General features: G+C 41.1%; 1 protein-coding gene across 2 annotated transcripts in view; it reads right to left on the bottom strand.

Annotated features, from left to right (window-relative positions):
• Positions 1-7,683: 7,683 nt before the first annotated feature.
• The window catches only part of nlgn1 (neuroligin 1), a gene marked incomplete at both ends in the record, with an annotated part of 287,041 nt that continues 278,976 nt past the window's right edge, over positions 7,684-15,748 (bottom strand). For both annotated transcript variants that reach the window (XM_083970483.1, XM_083970484.1), the window contains 6 exons: positions 7,684-8,280; positions 8,594-8,671; positions 9,620-9,776; positions 13,373-13,533; positions 14,485-14,846; positions 14,942-15,208. In XM_083970483.1, the coding sequence (XP_083826609.1) occupies positions 7,684-8,280; positions 8,594-8,671; positions 9,620-9,776; positions 13,373-13,533; positions 14,485-14,846; positions 14,942-15,208 (1,622 nt within the window). The remainder of the gene's footprint in view (positions 8,281-8,593; positions 8,672-9,619; positions 9,777-13,372; positions 13,534-14,484; positions 14,847-14,941; positions 15,209-15,748) is intronic.

Raw genomic sequence — 15,748 nt, 5'->3', positions numbered from 1 at the left:
TATTTGCTACAACCTGTTCCCTCTGTGGTGTTGTCACGTGAGGACACTGATTCGCTCCCTCCCTCACACACACCTTTAGAACCTGACGAAGGTCTCAGGACCGAAACGTTGTTTAATAAACCTATGCAAGTGAAGACAGTGTGCGGGAGCCTTTGTTCATATTTGCTACAACCAGAAATCACTCTTTTTTGTCTCAGTTCATAATGTCAACACTTTCATGACAGGTAATAAGAAAAAAAGTAACTGAGGTCCTGCAGTGGTGCTCATTTTGTAAGTGGGTTAAAAATAATTAATGTATTTCATACAGCGATTTCTCTCAATAATTGTTCTCATGATTAACTGTAGTTAGCCCTAGTGTGTAAGGTCCTAGCCCTTTACTCAAAAGGATATGTTGTAAATTAAAATGAGTTGAGGTTTATTCAAATGATTAATAATGTTAATGGTACTCTGTTTGATGAGAAAGTTCCAGTACATATTACTGACATCTTATGTGCTAAAAGCACCTGTGTACAGATAAACATACAGTAAACACCAAGAGCAGGGCTGATATTAAAAAAAAATTAAAAAAAATAAAGAAAAAAAAACTATGTATATTGACATTTGTGATAGGAATGCACAATAAAAAAGCAATGCAACAGAGAGGAAAACCGAGATGGGCAACAGCAGAAAACAACGCAAGTTTCCAAACATAAGGTTTTGCAAATGTTTATGAGGTAGGAAATGTATCTTAAATGTATGTTTAGACCATAATGATTATGTATTGTGTTGGAAACAAAACAAGGACAACTTCAAAGGGCACCCTCAAACTGAAAAATACATTATGTAACTATCATGGACTGTTATATCAGGGATATAACATCATCCCAATCTTGGCAGTCCATGACACTGTCGTTAATAAGCTGAGCTAACAAATCAGGTGTGGTGACAGTTTACAGCAAATAATTAAAGTGACCATATTCGGTACATTAAATTACTGTAGAGCCTGCTAGAATTATACTCATCTAAAAATCATGGGTAAATTACCTTGTGGTCTGTTAATCAATTATCCACATAATCCATAATATTTGTCTAATATTTGATGCAAATAAAATTGACCTACATTAAATGTCACCCTGACTGACTCAAATTAGCTGAGCTGACACCTGGCAGATTTCTAGTAGCTAGATACAGAGTGGCCAGTAAACTTGCAATTAGGTAATGCAAACCCTAATTTGAGCCCTAATAAAATTGAACAATAAAATTGAATCTGTAGGGATTTGCTCACTTTTAGAGCCATGTGGCCATTAAAAGAACTGCAGTGTTTGGCAGTTCCATGTTAACCGTAACCGTATTTTTTCAACTTTATATGTGTCAACAAGAAGACACTAAGCTAGTGATTGTTGAAATGCTTATGTCACTCAACATGCCTGCAAGAGAGCTAATTATATTAGGCCTACTTGAAACGTCTAAATGTCAGATGCCTTATTTGTTCAAGAGGTTCAAATGAACACATGTGGTACACTGGATGTATTCAGAGTGTGTCATTTGGGCAAGCATGCAATGAATCTTGTAGCTTACCCAATCTATGAATAGCAGCCACTAGTCATGGCTAGCCATTTTTTCAGCCTTATTAAATGGAGCTGGATGCTGTCTCTTTGGTCAAGGAGGGTATACCTGGAGTCTTTCCCTAATGCTTTGTATTTTTAATTTCACATCTTCTCAACCACCAGAGATGCCGTGGCTTGGTGGTTCTCCAATTTGTCATGCTATGGTCTACTGTAGCTGATTCAATTGGTGCAGCTAGCTCAATATTTAATCAATTACCCAATGTTCTTTTTTTTCCTGGTCTGCATATGTGAGTTTTCAGTGACATATGTTACGCTGTCTACACTTTTCTCAATCTGTACAGCCATGGTTGGGGTCATCCCTGTTTTTAAAGTTGCACTTTCTCACTAATGACACTGTTTTAATTTGTTTTTGCTACCATCCTTCTCCTCTGTCAGCTGTTACGCATGTTAAATCTATTTAATGCATTTCCTCACTTATATAACACTTGATTCATGAGTCATTTCAGCACCTCCTGTCCAAAAGCTTTTTTGTCTGTCCATGCAATTTTAGATCCTCGAGCAATCCAGCAGTACTGTTTGTTCTCTATGAGAAAACTGAGAATGGCCTATTTGTGTTTAGTCGCCACACATGCTGAATCTATTTATCTATCTCTTTTTTTCCCCCACCATACATGTAAATCTTTATAACCCCTAGACCAAAGGTCGGCAACCTGCGGCTCCAGAGCCAAACATGTGGCTCTTTCCTCCTTCTGCTGTTGCTCCCGTGGTTTAGAGAGGGGAGAAAAAAAGGTGAATAAATAACGGCCATTTAGTGTTTTTTGTTGTAATAGTTATTTCCTTGGAGAATGATGTGTTCTTGTGCAGGGGCGGGTACAGAGTATCATATTGTAATCTGGGGGGGGGGCACCTGAAAGCGAAAATGTAGGCTGCCACTGATCACTGTCTTGAATGTTCAGTTGCACGTTTACAGTGTCTTCATCTTGCTTTTATTGGCCATATTGAATCACTGTGTAGGGAAGATGCCTATGACCTTTTCATTTTCCACTTGTCAATATTAAAATTATAGTCAATCAATAATCAGCTCTACTTTTAAATAAGAAATCTTAGCTGAATTAGCAACAATAAATTCTCAAAGTGAACAATATCTTATACTCTTACCCAATAGTTAGAGCTTAACTCTGTACAATAAACATCTCAGTGTTTTGTGTCACAGTCAATGTATACAGAATAACCAGAACAAGCACTACTCAAATGGTGAAATTGAGAACAGTAACAAGCTTACACCATCTTCTTTATTTACTACACAGAACACCAGGATGTCTGCTGTACAGAGTTGATTAAGAGCTTTAGTCAGAAGTTAGTGTTTATAGCTCTGTACAGTGAACATAGCAGTGAAGAGCTTTACACAGTGATTGACATTACCACAAGTCAATGACCATTGGGGGGGCACACAGGGTGGCCAATCAGATTGCAGGGCGGGCGGGTGCCCCCCTGTGTCACCATGGAAGACCCACCCCTGCTATTGTGACATTAAAATAAAACTTGTTTTAATATTTTGTCGATCAAAATGTGCGTCACGTCAGTTTTTTTCCACCATGAACTACATCAAAAGTAAACATTGCTCGCACCTCACGGCTTTCAATCTTTTTGAATATATACATTTCTATATCAGAACCTGAACTGATGTATTTGTGTTTCATATACAGGTTGACGGTTGGCTGCTGTACGCCATGGAAATTAAGGAATGATGGCATACTGAAATAGACATTATATAAAGTGCCGTTTCGGTTGCCGACCCCTGCCCTAGACAATTTATATTTTTGATTTCAAAAGTGTCATGTCCAGTAGCCTACTTCTTTATTTTTCCTCATGTTACAGTTGGCTCACATCATCATCAATCAGACAGTTGAACACATGGCAAGTTATTAATTAGTATTCATCCTCAGCTGTCAGCTACTTAGCATGGCTCTGCAATTGTTTGACTATTTACCCATCACTGCAATTAGATGTTTTATTCAATGGGTGACCCCTTCCTGGCCCCATATGTCATTTCACTTGAGAGTCCTTGAATTGGGTGGGTACTCACTGATATACTATCCCAGTAACTGTGATATGTTTATAGATTGAGGTACTTATTCTTTTCCCTGTTTTTCCACATTCCATGTTGCAGTTTTTTTTTTGTCTGTGCACAACATACAGTATATTGCACATCTGCTCATCCTAGTTGAGGGATCCCTTCTCTGTTGCTCACCCTGAGGTTTCTCCTGTTTTTTTTTCCTGTTAAAAGGGTTTTCTTGGGAGTTTTTCCTCAGTTGATGTGAGGGTCTAAGGGCAGAGGATGTTGTAATGATGCTACTGTATGTAAAGCCCTTTGCGACAAACTGTTTGTAACAATGAGCTATACAAATAAAATTACCTTGCCTGGCCTTGCCTTGCCTTTTATCAGCAACGTGTTACTGATCTAGTGATGAAGGGGCAATATTTTTTACACTGTGATACAATAATTAATTGGTGCATACCATGTTTTGTAACTGAAATGATTTAATTTGAATTCTTTGAAGTGCCACTGTGATACTGAAATTCTAGACCTTAAAAAGAAAAAAAGAATCAGGGGTGCCTTGAAGTGCAATGTAAGAAAAAATCAGAAATGTTGTGACCCATGCTTTTTGGCAAAATGAAGTTAACATGATATAAAGTGGGCAGGTTGTGGCCCTACAAGAAAATAAAGTAATGCTGGAATCAGACAACACAAAGGTTTTGTATTTTGAGATGGCAGTTTGCAGGTGATTATATTGTTAATGTTGTGACTTGACAGAAAAACATGGTAGACTACACATTGGACCACGGCCAGTCATTGCTTTTTCACAACTTGCTTAAGCCAATAATGACCGTTTGCACATCTATTAGTTTGCTGTTCACAACTGTGTGAGGAGAGAGCACATACTAGTCCTTTTTTGTCACGTCTTTGTGGATCCTGCATTAGTCTTTAAAATCTGAGCTTGGGTCAGGCCATTATTGAGTTTATATTGTGTAGTCTGCTCCTGGCATGGCAGACATCTGGAACCATGTGAGAATTACAGTCTCTGTATTGGGAACATATTGGTCATTATATTGTCTTGAATGGAAGGGATTTTTGCTCTCATCAAAATGTTCTCAGTACTCAGTAGGTTACCCAGCCAACAACAGTGTTTCATTTTAATCCAAGTTGCCCCTCTGTTTCTTGTTTTTCAGCCATTGGCTTGATTTAGAGAAGCCCGGTCATGATGCTGTATATAGGGGTCTAATACATTTTGAGCTTGTTAGCCCACATACAATATCTTGAATGGATACCAAAAACACTTGGAAAGCCCAGACCTAATTATTTAGCATATGGCTGTGTGTGAGGATGTTTGCACACACATGCAAATCATTTGCAAATGCGTTGCGGCTATTGCCAATCAGACACTGGCAAGCTGAGTACTACTGCTAGAAAGCTTGTGGCCTGTCCTTACAATATCAGCAGACTGAAATTCACTTTTTTAATACGGTTGGCTTGCTTGTATAAAAGAGGGTATGACAAGGATGATGTGTGATAATAGTCTTGGAATCTGTCTTGTTCTGTTTAAATCAAAGATCAAGCCATGGTGGTTAATTTCCAGAGAAACAATATGACGCAAACATCTGTAATTGGTTTAATTTAAATACTATCCAAAAAAGCAACATTTACTACAACAGACCAGACTGTTTTCCTCCCATCCAGCTTGTCTAACACAATGTTATATGGGGTCACAGTAGTCTGCACTCATTATTTTGAATGACTGCACAGCATTTGTGAGTGAGCCAAAAGGGGCAGGATGTATTCTCACAACTGAGGCCTCCACACATCTACACTTTACTGAAGAGAAAACAGGGAGTCAAATGTTTCAGCTTACCAAGTGGCATCTCTGCGCCAGCATACAGATCTGAGCACAACAGTCTTGCCATCAGGGGTATTCCTCTCTCTGTCTGTTCTAAAAATCACCACTTTATCCCCACAATGACTCCAACCTCTTAAGCGAATGCAACTGCAGTCTGCTTCGCTGTATGTCACATTCCTACCCCAGTGGCTAACATTGTTAGCTGCCGAGGCGTCACTGACCTAAGGATGTTAGCAATGGTAGACAGCCTTTCAAGAGATGGTAAACGGAAGGTGGTGTGGCTGGGAGGGGAAACCATTTTGCTCAACAGCCCAACCTGTCAAGTTCAGTCTAAAAGATGCGAAAGAAGAAAATCTCTAGCAGAAAAAGAGTGGAGCTGAAGGGAAAAAAAAGGAATCTCTTTAAGTCAGGTGTAGAGAGATGACCATGGGTCTACAGAAGGCCTGTATACTTCATTCTAATAACACAATGTACCTCCAAAGATGATCAGCCTTGGGTAAGAATGAAAACTACATGAAAGGTGCATCATGGGAATTGATCTATCCTGACCTTAGCTTTGTCCCATCCGCCTCCTGTGCATTTCCAGAGAGATCAACCAGGTGAGATCTGTCTGTGCTTGGCCTCTGACTTGTATAAGTCGTGTACAGGTAATTAATGTATAAACAGCTCTACTGGACCTGACTGGAAAAAGGAAAAGAAAAGCTACATAGCCCAGAGATTTACTCCTCTATCCTCCATTTCTTTCAATGGGCATCCACTGCATCACTCGGTCAACACACCTTCCAATTAAAGAAAAGAAACATGGGTAATGGAATAAGCAGTGTAGGTAATTACTTCTATACAGTAAAGTGGTCCGATAGGTACAATAGCAAATAACACTGATTTCAACTGAAGGTACAATGAGGTTGATTGATACAGTGTAATGTGATTTGAACACTATCAAAAAGTAGTACCAACACACATAGTACAAAACTAGTCCTTATATGCCCAGCTCCACTCAAGCTATATTATGTTATGCAAGAAAGTTTTACCATATCCCCAGCCCTTCCCCCTCCTGTCCCCAATTCAAACCCATAACATCCATAACATCCACAACCTGGAGCTGCATTTCTCATGGTCCTGTGAGGGTGTGTGTTTTCCTGTAATCCAATCAGGAAATCCATCTGAAATTACTCCAATGCAAGGGAGAGGGTGAAAATTATTCTTAATAATGACATAATCAGCAGAGCAGCCATTAAGCAGATAAATTGTCATGCGCATCGTGCTAAAATATCCAATTATCCTTTGTCCCCCAGCTCTCGGTGTTGAAGTTGGAACTGCCAGAAAGCCAGTAGGTGGATCCACACTTTCCATTGGTTCAGTCCTGCTGGCTGGTTTGCAGTATCGGGCCCCCCCAAGAGAAGAGGGCTTAAACAGCCTTGGTGCTTAGTGTACAGATCTAGATATGTAAAGAGCTTCTATACAATAAAGTTGTTCCCAATCCTCAAAAATAAATGGATGAAAAGTATCTATGACATTTTTTTCCTCAAATTGATTCCATTGTGCATACAGGGTTTCTTTTTTCCTTGATATTTTCAGTCCTTCTTCTCACAATTGTTTTTTGCCTTATCTTACATAGCCTCCATTTATGAAGTTAACACATGCCTAAATCTACTCTGTGCCCCACAGAGTAATCTGCAGTGTGATGCCAAAGGAAAACAATATGTTTTCTTGCTTTTACAAAGTGCTTCCCTCTTCTCACCTCCGAGGCGTGTCTGATGCTCTGTTCTGCTTCCAGATAATACCGTCAAGCAGTCATTTGTCAAAAGATCCCGAAGGCCATATCTGTCGCTAGAAAGAAAAAGTAGTTTACTGTACCTTGTTTTGCTGCAATATCAGAACAAAAATAACGATAAAAAACATCCTCCTCTTTGTTTTAGCTTGTGAGGTTGTTTTTCTTCAACCCTTATTTGTACTTTTTTTCTTCTTGTCTTTTATTTTTCTACAAAAACATAATTATTCTTTTTTTTTCCTCCGGTCCAAACCCCCAGAAATCCCTTGACTATATTCCCTCAGGTATTAACAGGGTGTTGTAGAATCCCAGTGTAATTCCATGGGTATCTGGCAACTCCAGGCTGGCATTTCAGCTCATGACATATCTGTGTTTGTCAGCATGTCGGCCTTAAGTCCCTGCTGCAGCAGTGGCATTAGCTTTTTGCTTCAGCCATCAGAGTCCTGCCTGTGTGGGTGCGTCCACAGGGCTATACCCGGGTGGTGGAGTGTGAGTGTGGGTGGGGCAGGGTGTTATTCTGCCCACTGCTGGGGAAGGTGTTGAAGGAGTGGAGAGAGGTGAGCCCCCCCATGGTGCTGGGGATCATGGTTATGGTGTTTGGTGTCATGAGCGGGATGTCATCTGGTGAGCGCCTCATGGCCAGAGTGTAGTCCGGCGGGCAGGCAGTCCTCAGCACCACATCGTGTGGGTGCAGGGAGTCTCCCACCCCTCTGCAATCCCGGTCCAGGTCCGAGTGTTGTTTCATCTGCAGAGACATGATCTCCTCCTCCTGAGTGTGGGCTATGTCATTGGCAGCACTTCGCTGGGGGCTGCAGCGCCTGTGGACATCATGCCGACGCTTGTCTTTCTTGTAGTAAAGAGCAGCAAAGGCCAGAATGTTGAGGAAGAGCAGGGAGGCTCCAACGGCGATGGTCACTGACAGCTCGGTGGAGTAGTCACGCTGGTCTACCAGGTGTGGCTGGTTTTGGCTGTCCTGGGTCTCGGTGGGGAATGGTGTTGGGTTGGGCCGTTTGGTCACCAGAACCTTGGGTTTTGGGGTACGATTGGTAGCCTCAGGTGGAGGGATCTGACAAAACCGAGAACAATGGTCAACATGTAGTTGATTTCTTTGATACAGTTCCAAGTATTTGTACAACAGAATTCTATATATTTCAATCAGATGGGAAAGAAAAGCATCTGTAAATGCAAAGGAAGGTCAATACAGATATTTAGATAAAAGGCCAAGCTGAATTGGCTATAATGCAATTTTACAGATCAAAAGACTTGGTCCTTGAGTACCATACAATCATGTTTACTTCACATTTGGAATGTAAAGGTAAGGAAAACTACTCAGGGGTACAACTGTGGTAATACTACTGTATAGATGAATTACTGCCAACCTTGGTGGTGGTTGGGATGAGCTGAGTGACCTCATTGAGGCTGTGTAGATGAGGAACCAGCTCCAACCACAAGTTCACCTGCAGAAAAGAGAGAAAATGTAAATGAAGCAATATCTTGATCCAACAATAAAACAACACTGGTTTCTTTATACAGAGATTGCCCATATCCTCTGAACCTAACATCAGTTATCCTGTGTAAGTGGTTTCCCAAAGATAGAAACTCACTTAACTGTGGGCTTTCCAGCTGACAATGGCACAAGAATAAAAAAAGAGCCTTGTTTGTTCATTTTATTTGTTGCCAAAACTAAATGAGAAAACTATAAACAGTGCATGAAAAAAGAGCTTGAAGAAAGAAGAGGTAATTAAATAATTGCTGCATTTATTATTATCCAAGGATGAGTTTTTAGGGATTATTTTTGGCATGCATTGCAGAAGACGAACATTATATTAGTCTCGCACACTTTAATAAAAGTAGTAAAAATTTCTATGTGGCCATAAGCCTGCATTATTTTTGCAGCCTGTTGCACACCAGGGTATTACACAAGGTTGAAGGCACCACACAGACTGCACTACACAACACACAGTGCGCCTCTTAGCCACTGTCACCAGAGTATTAACCATAGGTAATCGGTCACTAGGAGAATAGTTCCAATCGACTGATCAAGTAGGCTACTTGTAATGAAAATCGGCTGATAATGATCAGTGGTTGATCACCTGGGGCATCTCTGACAACAACATTCAAAGTAGCCCCATGTTGTACTCAGGTGCAGTGAATTAAGCTGATCAAATCTTAATTTATCCTACTCCAGAGCCGTTTAAGAGTGCCACAGGGTTTATCATTGCAATATACCCCAGTAAAAGGTGAGCAAACTTCCTGATATCAGAAAAATGTATGAATCCCCAAGTTAGCTTAGTTGACGTTCCAATCCACTTTGTGTTCTCCATTCCAAGATGGCTACCATCAGTATTCAGTGTAAAACGGCAAACAATAAACCCCAAAACACATTTAGTAATGTGTGACTGTACCTTGTTGGCACGGTAATGCTCTTTGACCCGGGGCTTCAGGCCAATGTGCAGGTAAAGCTGGTCTTTCTGGTTATAGCGTGTCCATGCCACTTCCTCAAAGCGATTGGGCTTGGTGTGGATAAACTTGGTGTCTTGTGGGACAGGCTGGTTTGGGTCCCTGAGGAAGGTTAAAGGGAAAGTGAAATTATACAGTGAGGTGACATCTGAGATGGTTTAATGGCAGAAACAAGCACATTTGAAACACTGCACCACACTCCCTGTGGACAATGCAGTCCTCCCCTGGCCAGTCAGTAACAGTTACATCATCTAGTGGTTGTTTACTTGAGAGGGCAGGAAGGACTACAGCCAAACAAAATTTGAAGTGGACCTTTCGAGACACAACTGTCTGATTATTAAAAATTTAATTTTGACCCAAGTACAGCATCCCCCTCAGGCTAATCAGTGTAATTATGAAAATATAGGAAAGTGGTGGTGAGATGCAGCCCCAAGGTTTCATCAAATTTTAATCAACAGTGTCTGAGATATCGCACCTGATAAAATGAAGGAAAAAAAAGGTCAAAAAGGGTATCATTACTCACAGATGATTAGTTAGTTAGTCCAATTGAACGAAAAGGTTTCAACATGACAGAAAGTTTTATCCAAATGTCACAAACTAAGACATCACAAATCAGTTTATATATTATACAGTATACATCTGTCAGCCAGTGCATTATGTGTGTACAATTTGGACATAAAAATAATCTCCCAGCCAAGCAATGAATATGATTTATTTTAAGTCAACCATGCTGATAATTCCCAAAAAGCACAGTGACTACAACCCAAACTGAGAACAAGGTACAAAGTTGCTTTAATCTTGCATATAATCTTTTTTCTTTTCATTTCTTTTTTTAACCATCATTTACTTTAGAATTAAGACAAAAACACAAGAATGACCATAAATGCAGGTCCACTTCATATGAATCCCCACAGCCTTATACAGAGGAGCTTACAGGGCATATGCAGCATGTGATCCCATGTTAAATACACCCACTTACACTTAATCTCTGCAGAACAGAGCAGCCATGTGAGGTATGGGGGCCCATTCAGACCCACTGAGCGCCCCATTGTCTGAGAGTGGCATATGGAGCCAGCCAGACCTCATCAGGAACACGCTTAACCATTCAAATTGGTGGCATAAATCTCCCAGGTACCGGGCATTCCACGTCAATTTGAGGTTATATATGAAGATCATTAGTGCCTCTCTGTTTCCCTCAGGGCTACTGGGCAGTGCACAGAAAGCCAGTGTCCTGCCATTACACTCTTGAAAAACAATTACCACCATGACTATATGCTGAAAGGCAACATGAGACAGAAGAGAGGAAAAAAGGAGTTTTAATTCTGTCCTATCAAGTATGTTGCTCTTCAGGCTACGACCATTAATTAAAAATGTATTTGGTGATATGTAGGGCGTATCTGCGTAGAATACCAATTACACTGTACTATAAAATACAATAGCACAATTCACTACTGGTCATCAGAACAGAGAAAACACAAATACAATTGAATTATCAATTAGTTCTTGTGGTCTTGTAACAGTAGGTGCACGTACTGTAAGAGTGACTTTAAAAAACGTCCACAAAAATGGTTTAAATGACACCGTGCCTGTCTTTTCATAAAATCATTGTAAATCAGTTTTCTCTACCGGAAATGACTGGACAGCAGTGTATGACTATCAGAGTCTTCTAGGCTTTCAAAGAGGGTCAAACATATGCACTTAGCTTTGTCATTTAATTTAAAGGGATAGTTCAACATTTTGGCAAATTGGCACATTGCCATAATCGCTATAGTCATAGCAGTAGGTTCGTTACCTTTAATTGTTAGTGTAAGCTATTTTTAGAACGGCGGAGCGAAGCAGCAGGCTGCTCAGAGCTACGCTATGGAGGCTAAGGGAATTTCTTGGTTTCCCTCATCAAACTCATCAAATACACAACCCAACAACTCCAAAACACTGTCGTGGACAAGTTGTGAGCTGCACAATCACCACGCTATGAGACAATAACGGAACGTTACCAGACAGAGTTGTTTTAGAGGTAAATTCATGCAAAACCGCTGATGCGCGTTGCCTTCAGGGACAGTTTTTCAGCAAGCAGACTCTGTATTTACCTCAAAAACGGCTCCGTTTCGTAACGTTCCATTATTATCTCATAGCGTGGTGAATGTGCAGGTCACAACTTGTCCACGAAAGCATTTTGGAGTTTTGGGATTGTGTATTTGATGAGTTTGATGAGGGAAACCAAGAAATTCCATTAGCCTCCATAGCGTAGCTCTGAGCAGCCTGCTGCTTCGCTCCGCCGTTCTAAAAATAGCTTACACCGACAAATAAAGGTAACGAACCTACTGCTATGACTATAGCGATTATGGCAATGGGCCAATTTGCCAAAATGTTGAACTATCCCTTTAAGGGGAGGCTGGTGTGATAATGACAAAAAAAAAGAAAGTCATGAAATTACTTCTGCTGCTTTTCATAGCTGATTCATACATGTAAAAGACCACACGTGCAAAAGAAAATGTAATTTCGAGCGGAAAGAATGTACGAAAAACTTGGACAAAATGGTGAGGAAAAAGAATGGCATAGAGGAGATGGCCCAAAAAGTTTGATATTTTACTTTAATTTGATAGTTTTGAGTTTGACATGTATAAAGTGTCACTTTTGGGTCCATAACTTCTTTATGGCATGTGACCGATACCAGACAAGGTGCAGTGCAATAGATTTTATGTTCGAGAACCTAGGTTGAAGCTAAATCTGCTAAGGTACACAATAATAAGCACTTGCTTTTGTTGTCATTTGGCATTAACATATGGTATTACCAATTTTGTCTTTGTTTTAGTTCATAGATGGGATGAAACATTGTTTATTAACAGAATGAGAAAAAAGAACAAAGTGAGGGGTGTTTGGACTTAATGAGCTCTAGTTTCCTAGACCGAGCGAAGTCTAAGTGCAGCGCAGCTTCGCCACGCCAACTAGGCGTGTCCAGGTCCATTTCGTAAGTTTGGTGGGCAGCGCAGTCCGACTTACTCCAGCGCAAGCCCGCCCCTCGTCCCTCCTACCGGCGCAAACGGCAAAGGGGGAGGAGACATGGCGGGAGGGAGACAGGAGGAGGAGAAGTGGGATTAACACAGCCGATTCGGATCTTCACCAATCAAATGAGCTCCTCTCCTCACCTTTAACTGCGCCGCGGGCGATGCGCACTGCAAGTTTGTTATTTTATACTTTGACATGGACGGAGGAGACAGCGACGCCAGAGGCCGAACCTCTCCCAGGAGGAAACAGCTGTCTTGGTCCGGAGGTCCGAGCTCAGAGTGACCGAATAATGAGTTTACTAATATCCTTAATCAGGTTTGATCTGATACACTGAGAACCGGTGCTCAGTGTAAAAAACAACAACTAATAAACTAATAAAGAAACTCACATTTATTCAAACCCTGTGTGAGAAAGATGAGAGGTGTAGGCTACACTAATCACAACATAAACAAACACCATGCGGGATGAAATCAGCGTAAAGGACGCATGAGTGTACAGTAAGTTGTTAGCGTGAGAGTGAGTTGCACTGAATTTGGTCTAGTTATTGCTTGAACTGTAGTACTAGTGAACAGTACATTTGAAATTAGATAGCAGGCTATATTAAGCTATAGTATTGTTCCACTCCATGGTTAGCATATATATAGAGAATTATGTGTATTTGATTTCCGGAGCTTTGTGTCGTGTCAACATACCCTGTCTTGGCAAAGTTTGTCCAGTAAGTCATGACTACAGCACTGAGCATCACATCGTTCTTGGAGAAGTTGCAGGGAAACAGCTCTGTGGGTCCAATCATTGGCAGGCCAAACACATATGGGATCTCATCTCCATGTGCTGCGTCTGCCCACGGTGGTACCTAATGAGCAGCAGATGAATCAGATCACATCAGTATTATTACATTCATGTGACAGATACAGGACATAAAATGGCGTTATTTTTGTTGCCGATACACAATGGATATGGTGACGACATGCACAAACACAAACACAAACACAAACACAAACACAAACACAAACACAAACACAAACAAATCAAAGACACTGGAAAAATGTAATATTCTTTGAGAGAGATGGGAAAATTATTTAAATTAATGGTTTTTAGTATTATTTTGCCCACAATATTTGGCCCATTATTCAGTATATTACAGAGAGAGACAATGTGAGAAATAAAGGGATTGTACAGGCAGAGGATGACAGCTTTGAGCTGAATTCCAAACAAAAATGTTGAAGTACATGTCACTAGTTGTAGCCTGTTGTGGGGACTTAATCACCACTCATCCCTTTCATTCAGGACTAAATAATTAGTCAGTGTAGTGGTGTTGGCAGAAGGCAGTTTCACAAGGAGTTTGAAAATCAATGCTAGTCTCTTCTCTGGGTGCTTACTAGTTGATTCTAATATTGTTACAGGAATAAACAGGCCTCGTTATTTTCCAACATCTGTCATAATGTGACAAATAAATAAGAAGATATCTTCCTAAATCTGACAAACAAGGAACCTTCTCTACAACAGTATGTTGATTACTTCTCAGTGATTGTCTTGCTGGTTTACATTAATTAAAAAAAAAAACTGTGCACTTCTTGTATACAGTGATTCTGTTCAACTCTAAACATGTGCACAAAAGGAACACAATGTAAACCTCAGAGGTTACTGCATACAAAGAGTTAGACACATAACCAAGAAACAAAGAATGTTGCTCTACAGCAGATGGCCTAAACTGAGGGAAAGACATGTCCACATGATTTGAGGAGAGTTAAACTCCATACACCGTATTTTTCCTGCATTTGCTCTACTACACACAGACACCCACCTGTTCCGTCTGACAGTGGTGGTAGAAGGCATAGAAATATGTTGGCGACCCAAAGCTAGAGTGCAGGTCAGCCGTGGCAACAGCCGGCGCCACCCACTGGTGATCAGTGAACAGGGCTAGCAGTGTCTTCCGCCGAGTCTCTGGGTTGTGCCTATCAGCCCAGTCAGTGTACATGAACTTGATGGTCTCCCGAAGGATGTCTTTACCCTCTGGATAGCCATACAGATCATCCACAAAGCTGGACACAGCGTAGTCAAAGTCATTAGCCTGGACGCCATTTTCGTTGTCCACAATGAGCTCCACAAACTTAAGGCCCTCGCCCTGGTTCACTCCCAGCATGATGTCATAGTTGAGGAACTCACCTGGAAAGAGAGTGAGCAGATGGGTGAGAAAAATACAAATTTAGAATCAGAACCTTGTTGGAGACTGCTTGTCCTCAAGCAAGGTAAATGAATACCTTGCTCCATGAGTATCTGAGGGTCATCAGGGATAACATCTCCATCGATAACAGGTCCAAAGGCAATGTGGTAGCGGGCTGGCTGAATGTCTTGATCCACCAGCTCCTTGTAGTGTTTTCTCTGCAGGCACGCGACAAGCTCCACGGTGTCCTCCAGGTTACAGCCCACCTTCCGGGCCAGCATCCTGGCATACTTTGCTGGCTGAAAACTGACGGCCCAGCTGGACAGAGCTGTGCCACTTTGGGCGATTGCCCTCTGGAACAGGCCTATGGAAGAGAACAGCAGACAGGGAGGAAAGAAAGAAACAAATTGTGATAAGATCAAACAGTATAATCTGAAGCCCCCGAAACCTGCACAGAAATGCATACTGTCATGACTGCAATGGACTCAAGAGGAAATTAAATGAGAATCAGTGTCGTCAGTGACGTTAACAGGGTCGCGTAACAGATGGAAAGTATAGTTTGTGGCAGCCGCACTAGTTTGTGTAGTTATACTTTAGGAAAGGGATCAGTGAAGAGACTTCCTTTGTTCCCCCTCCTTGATTTACATTTGACAAAGCAAGGCAGGACCTCATCATTGTAATTGTGATAATTGTAATATCACAATCCCAACCTTGGCCAAAGGCTTTGTTGGGTAAACCTAACTACAGACTTCACGCTCTGTAGGCCCACCATCCACCCCAACTACCTCCTGGCACATCTGCTGATGGTGATGAATGTAGTGCTTCATTCAGTGATTTAAAAAAAAAAAGAAAGAAAAAAACATTGATTCCGAATATAATACAACCAGCATACATGGTGTCACTG

This window comes from Trachurus trachurus (assembly GCF_905171665.1).
Source record: "Trachurus trachurus genome assembly, chromosome: 4".
Taxonomy (NCBI): domain Eukaryota; kingdom Metazoa; phylum Chordata; class Actinopteri; order Carangiformes; family Carangidae; genus Trachurus; species Trachurus trachurus.
Note: the sequence above shows the minus strand (reverse complement) of the source record. Positions and strands in the feature narration are given on the sequence as shown.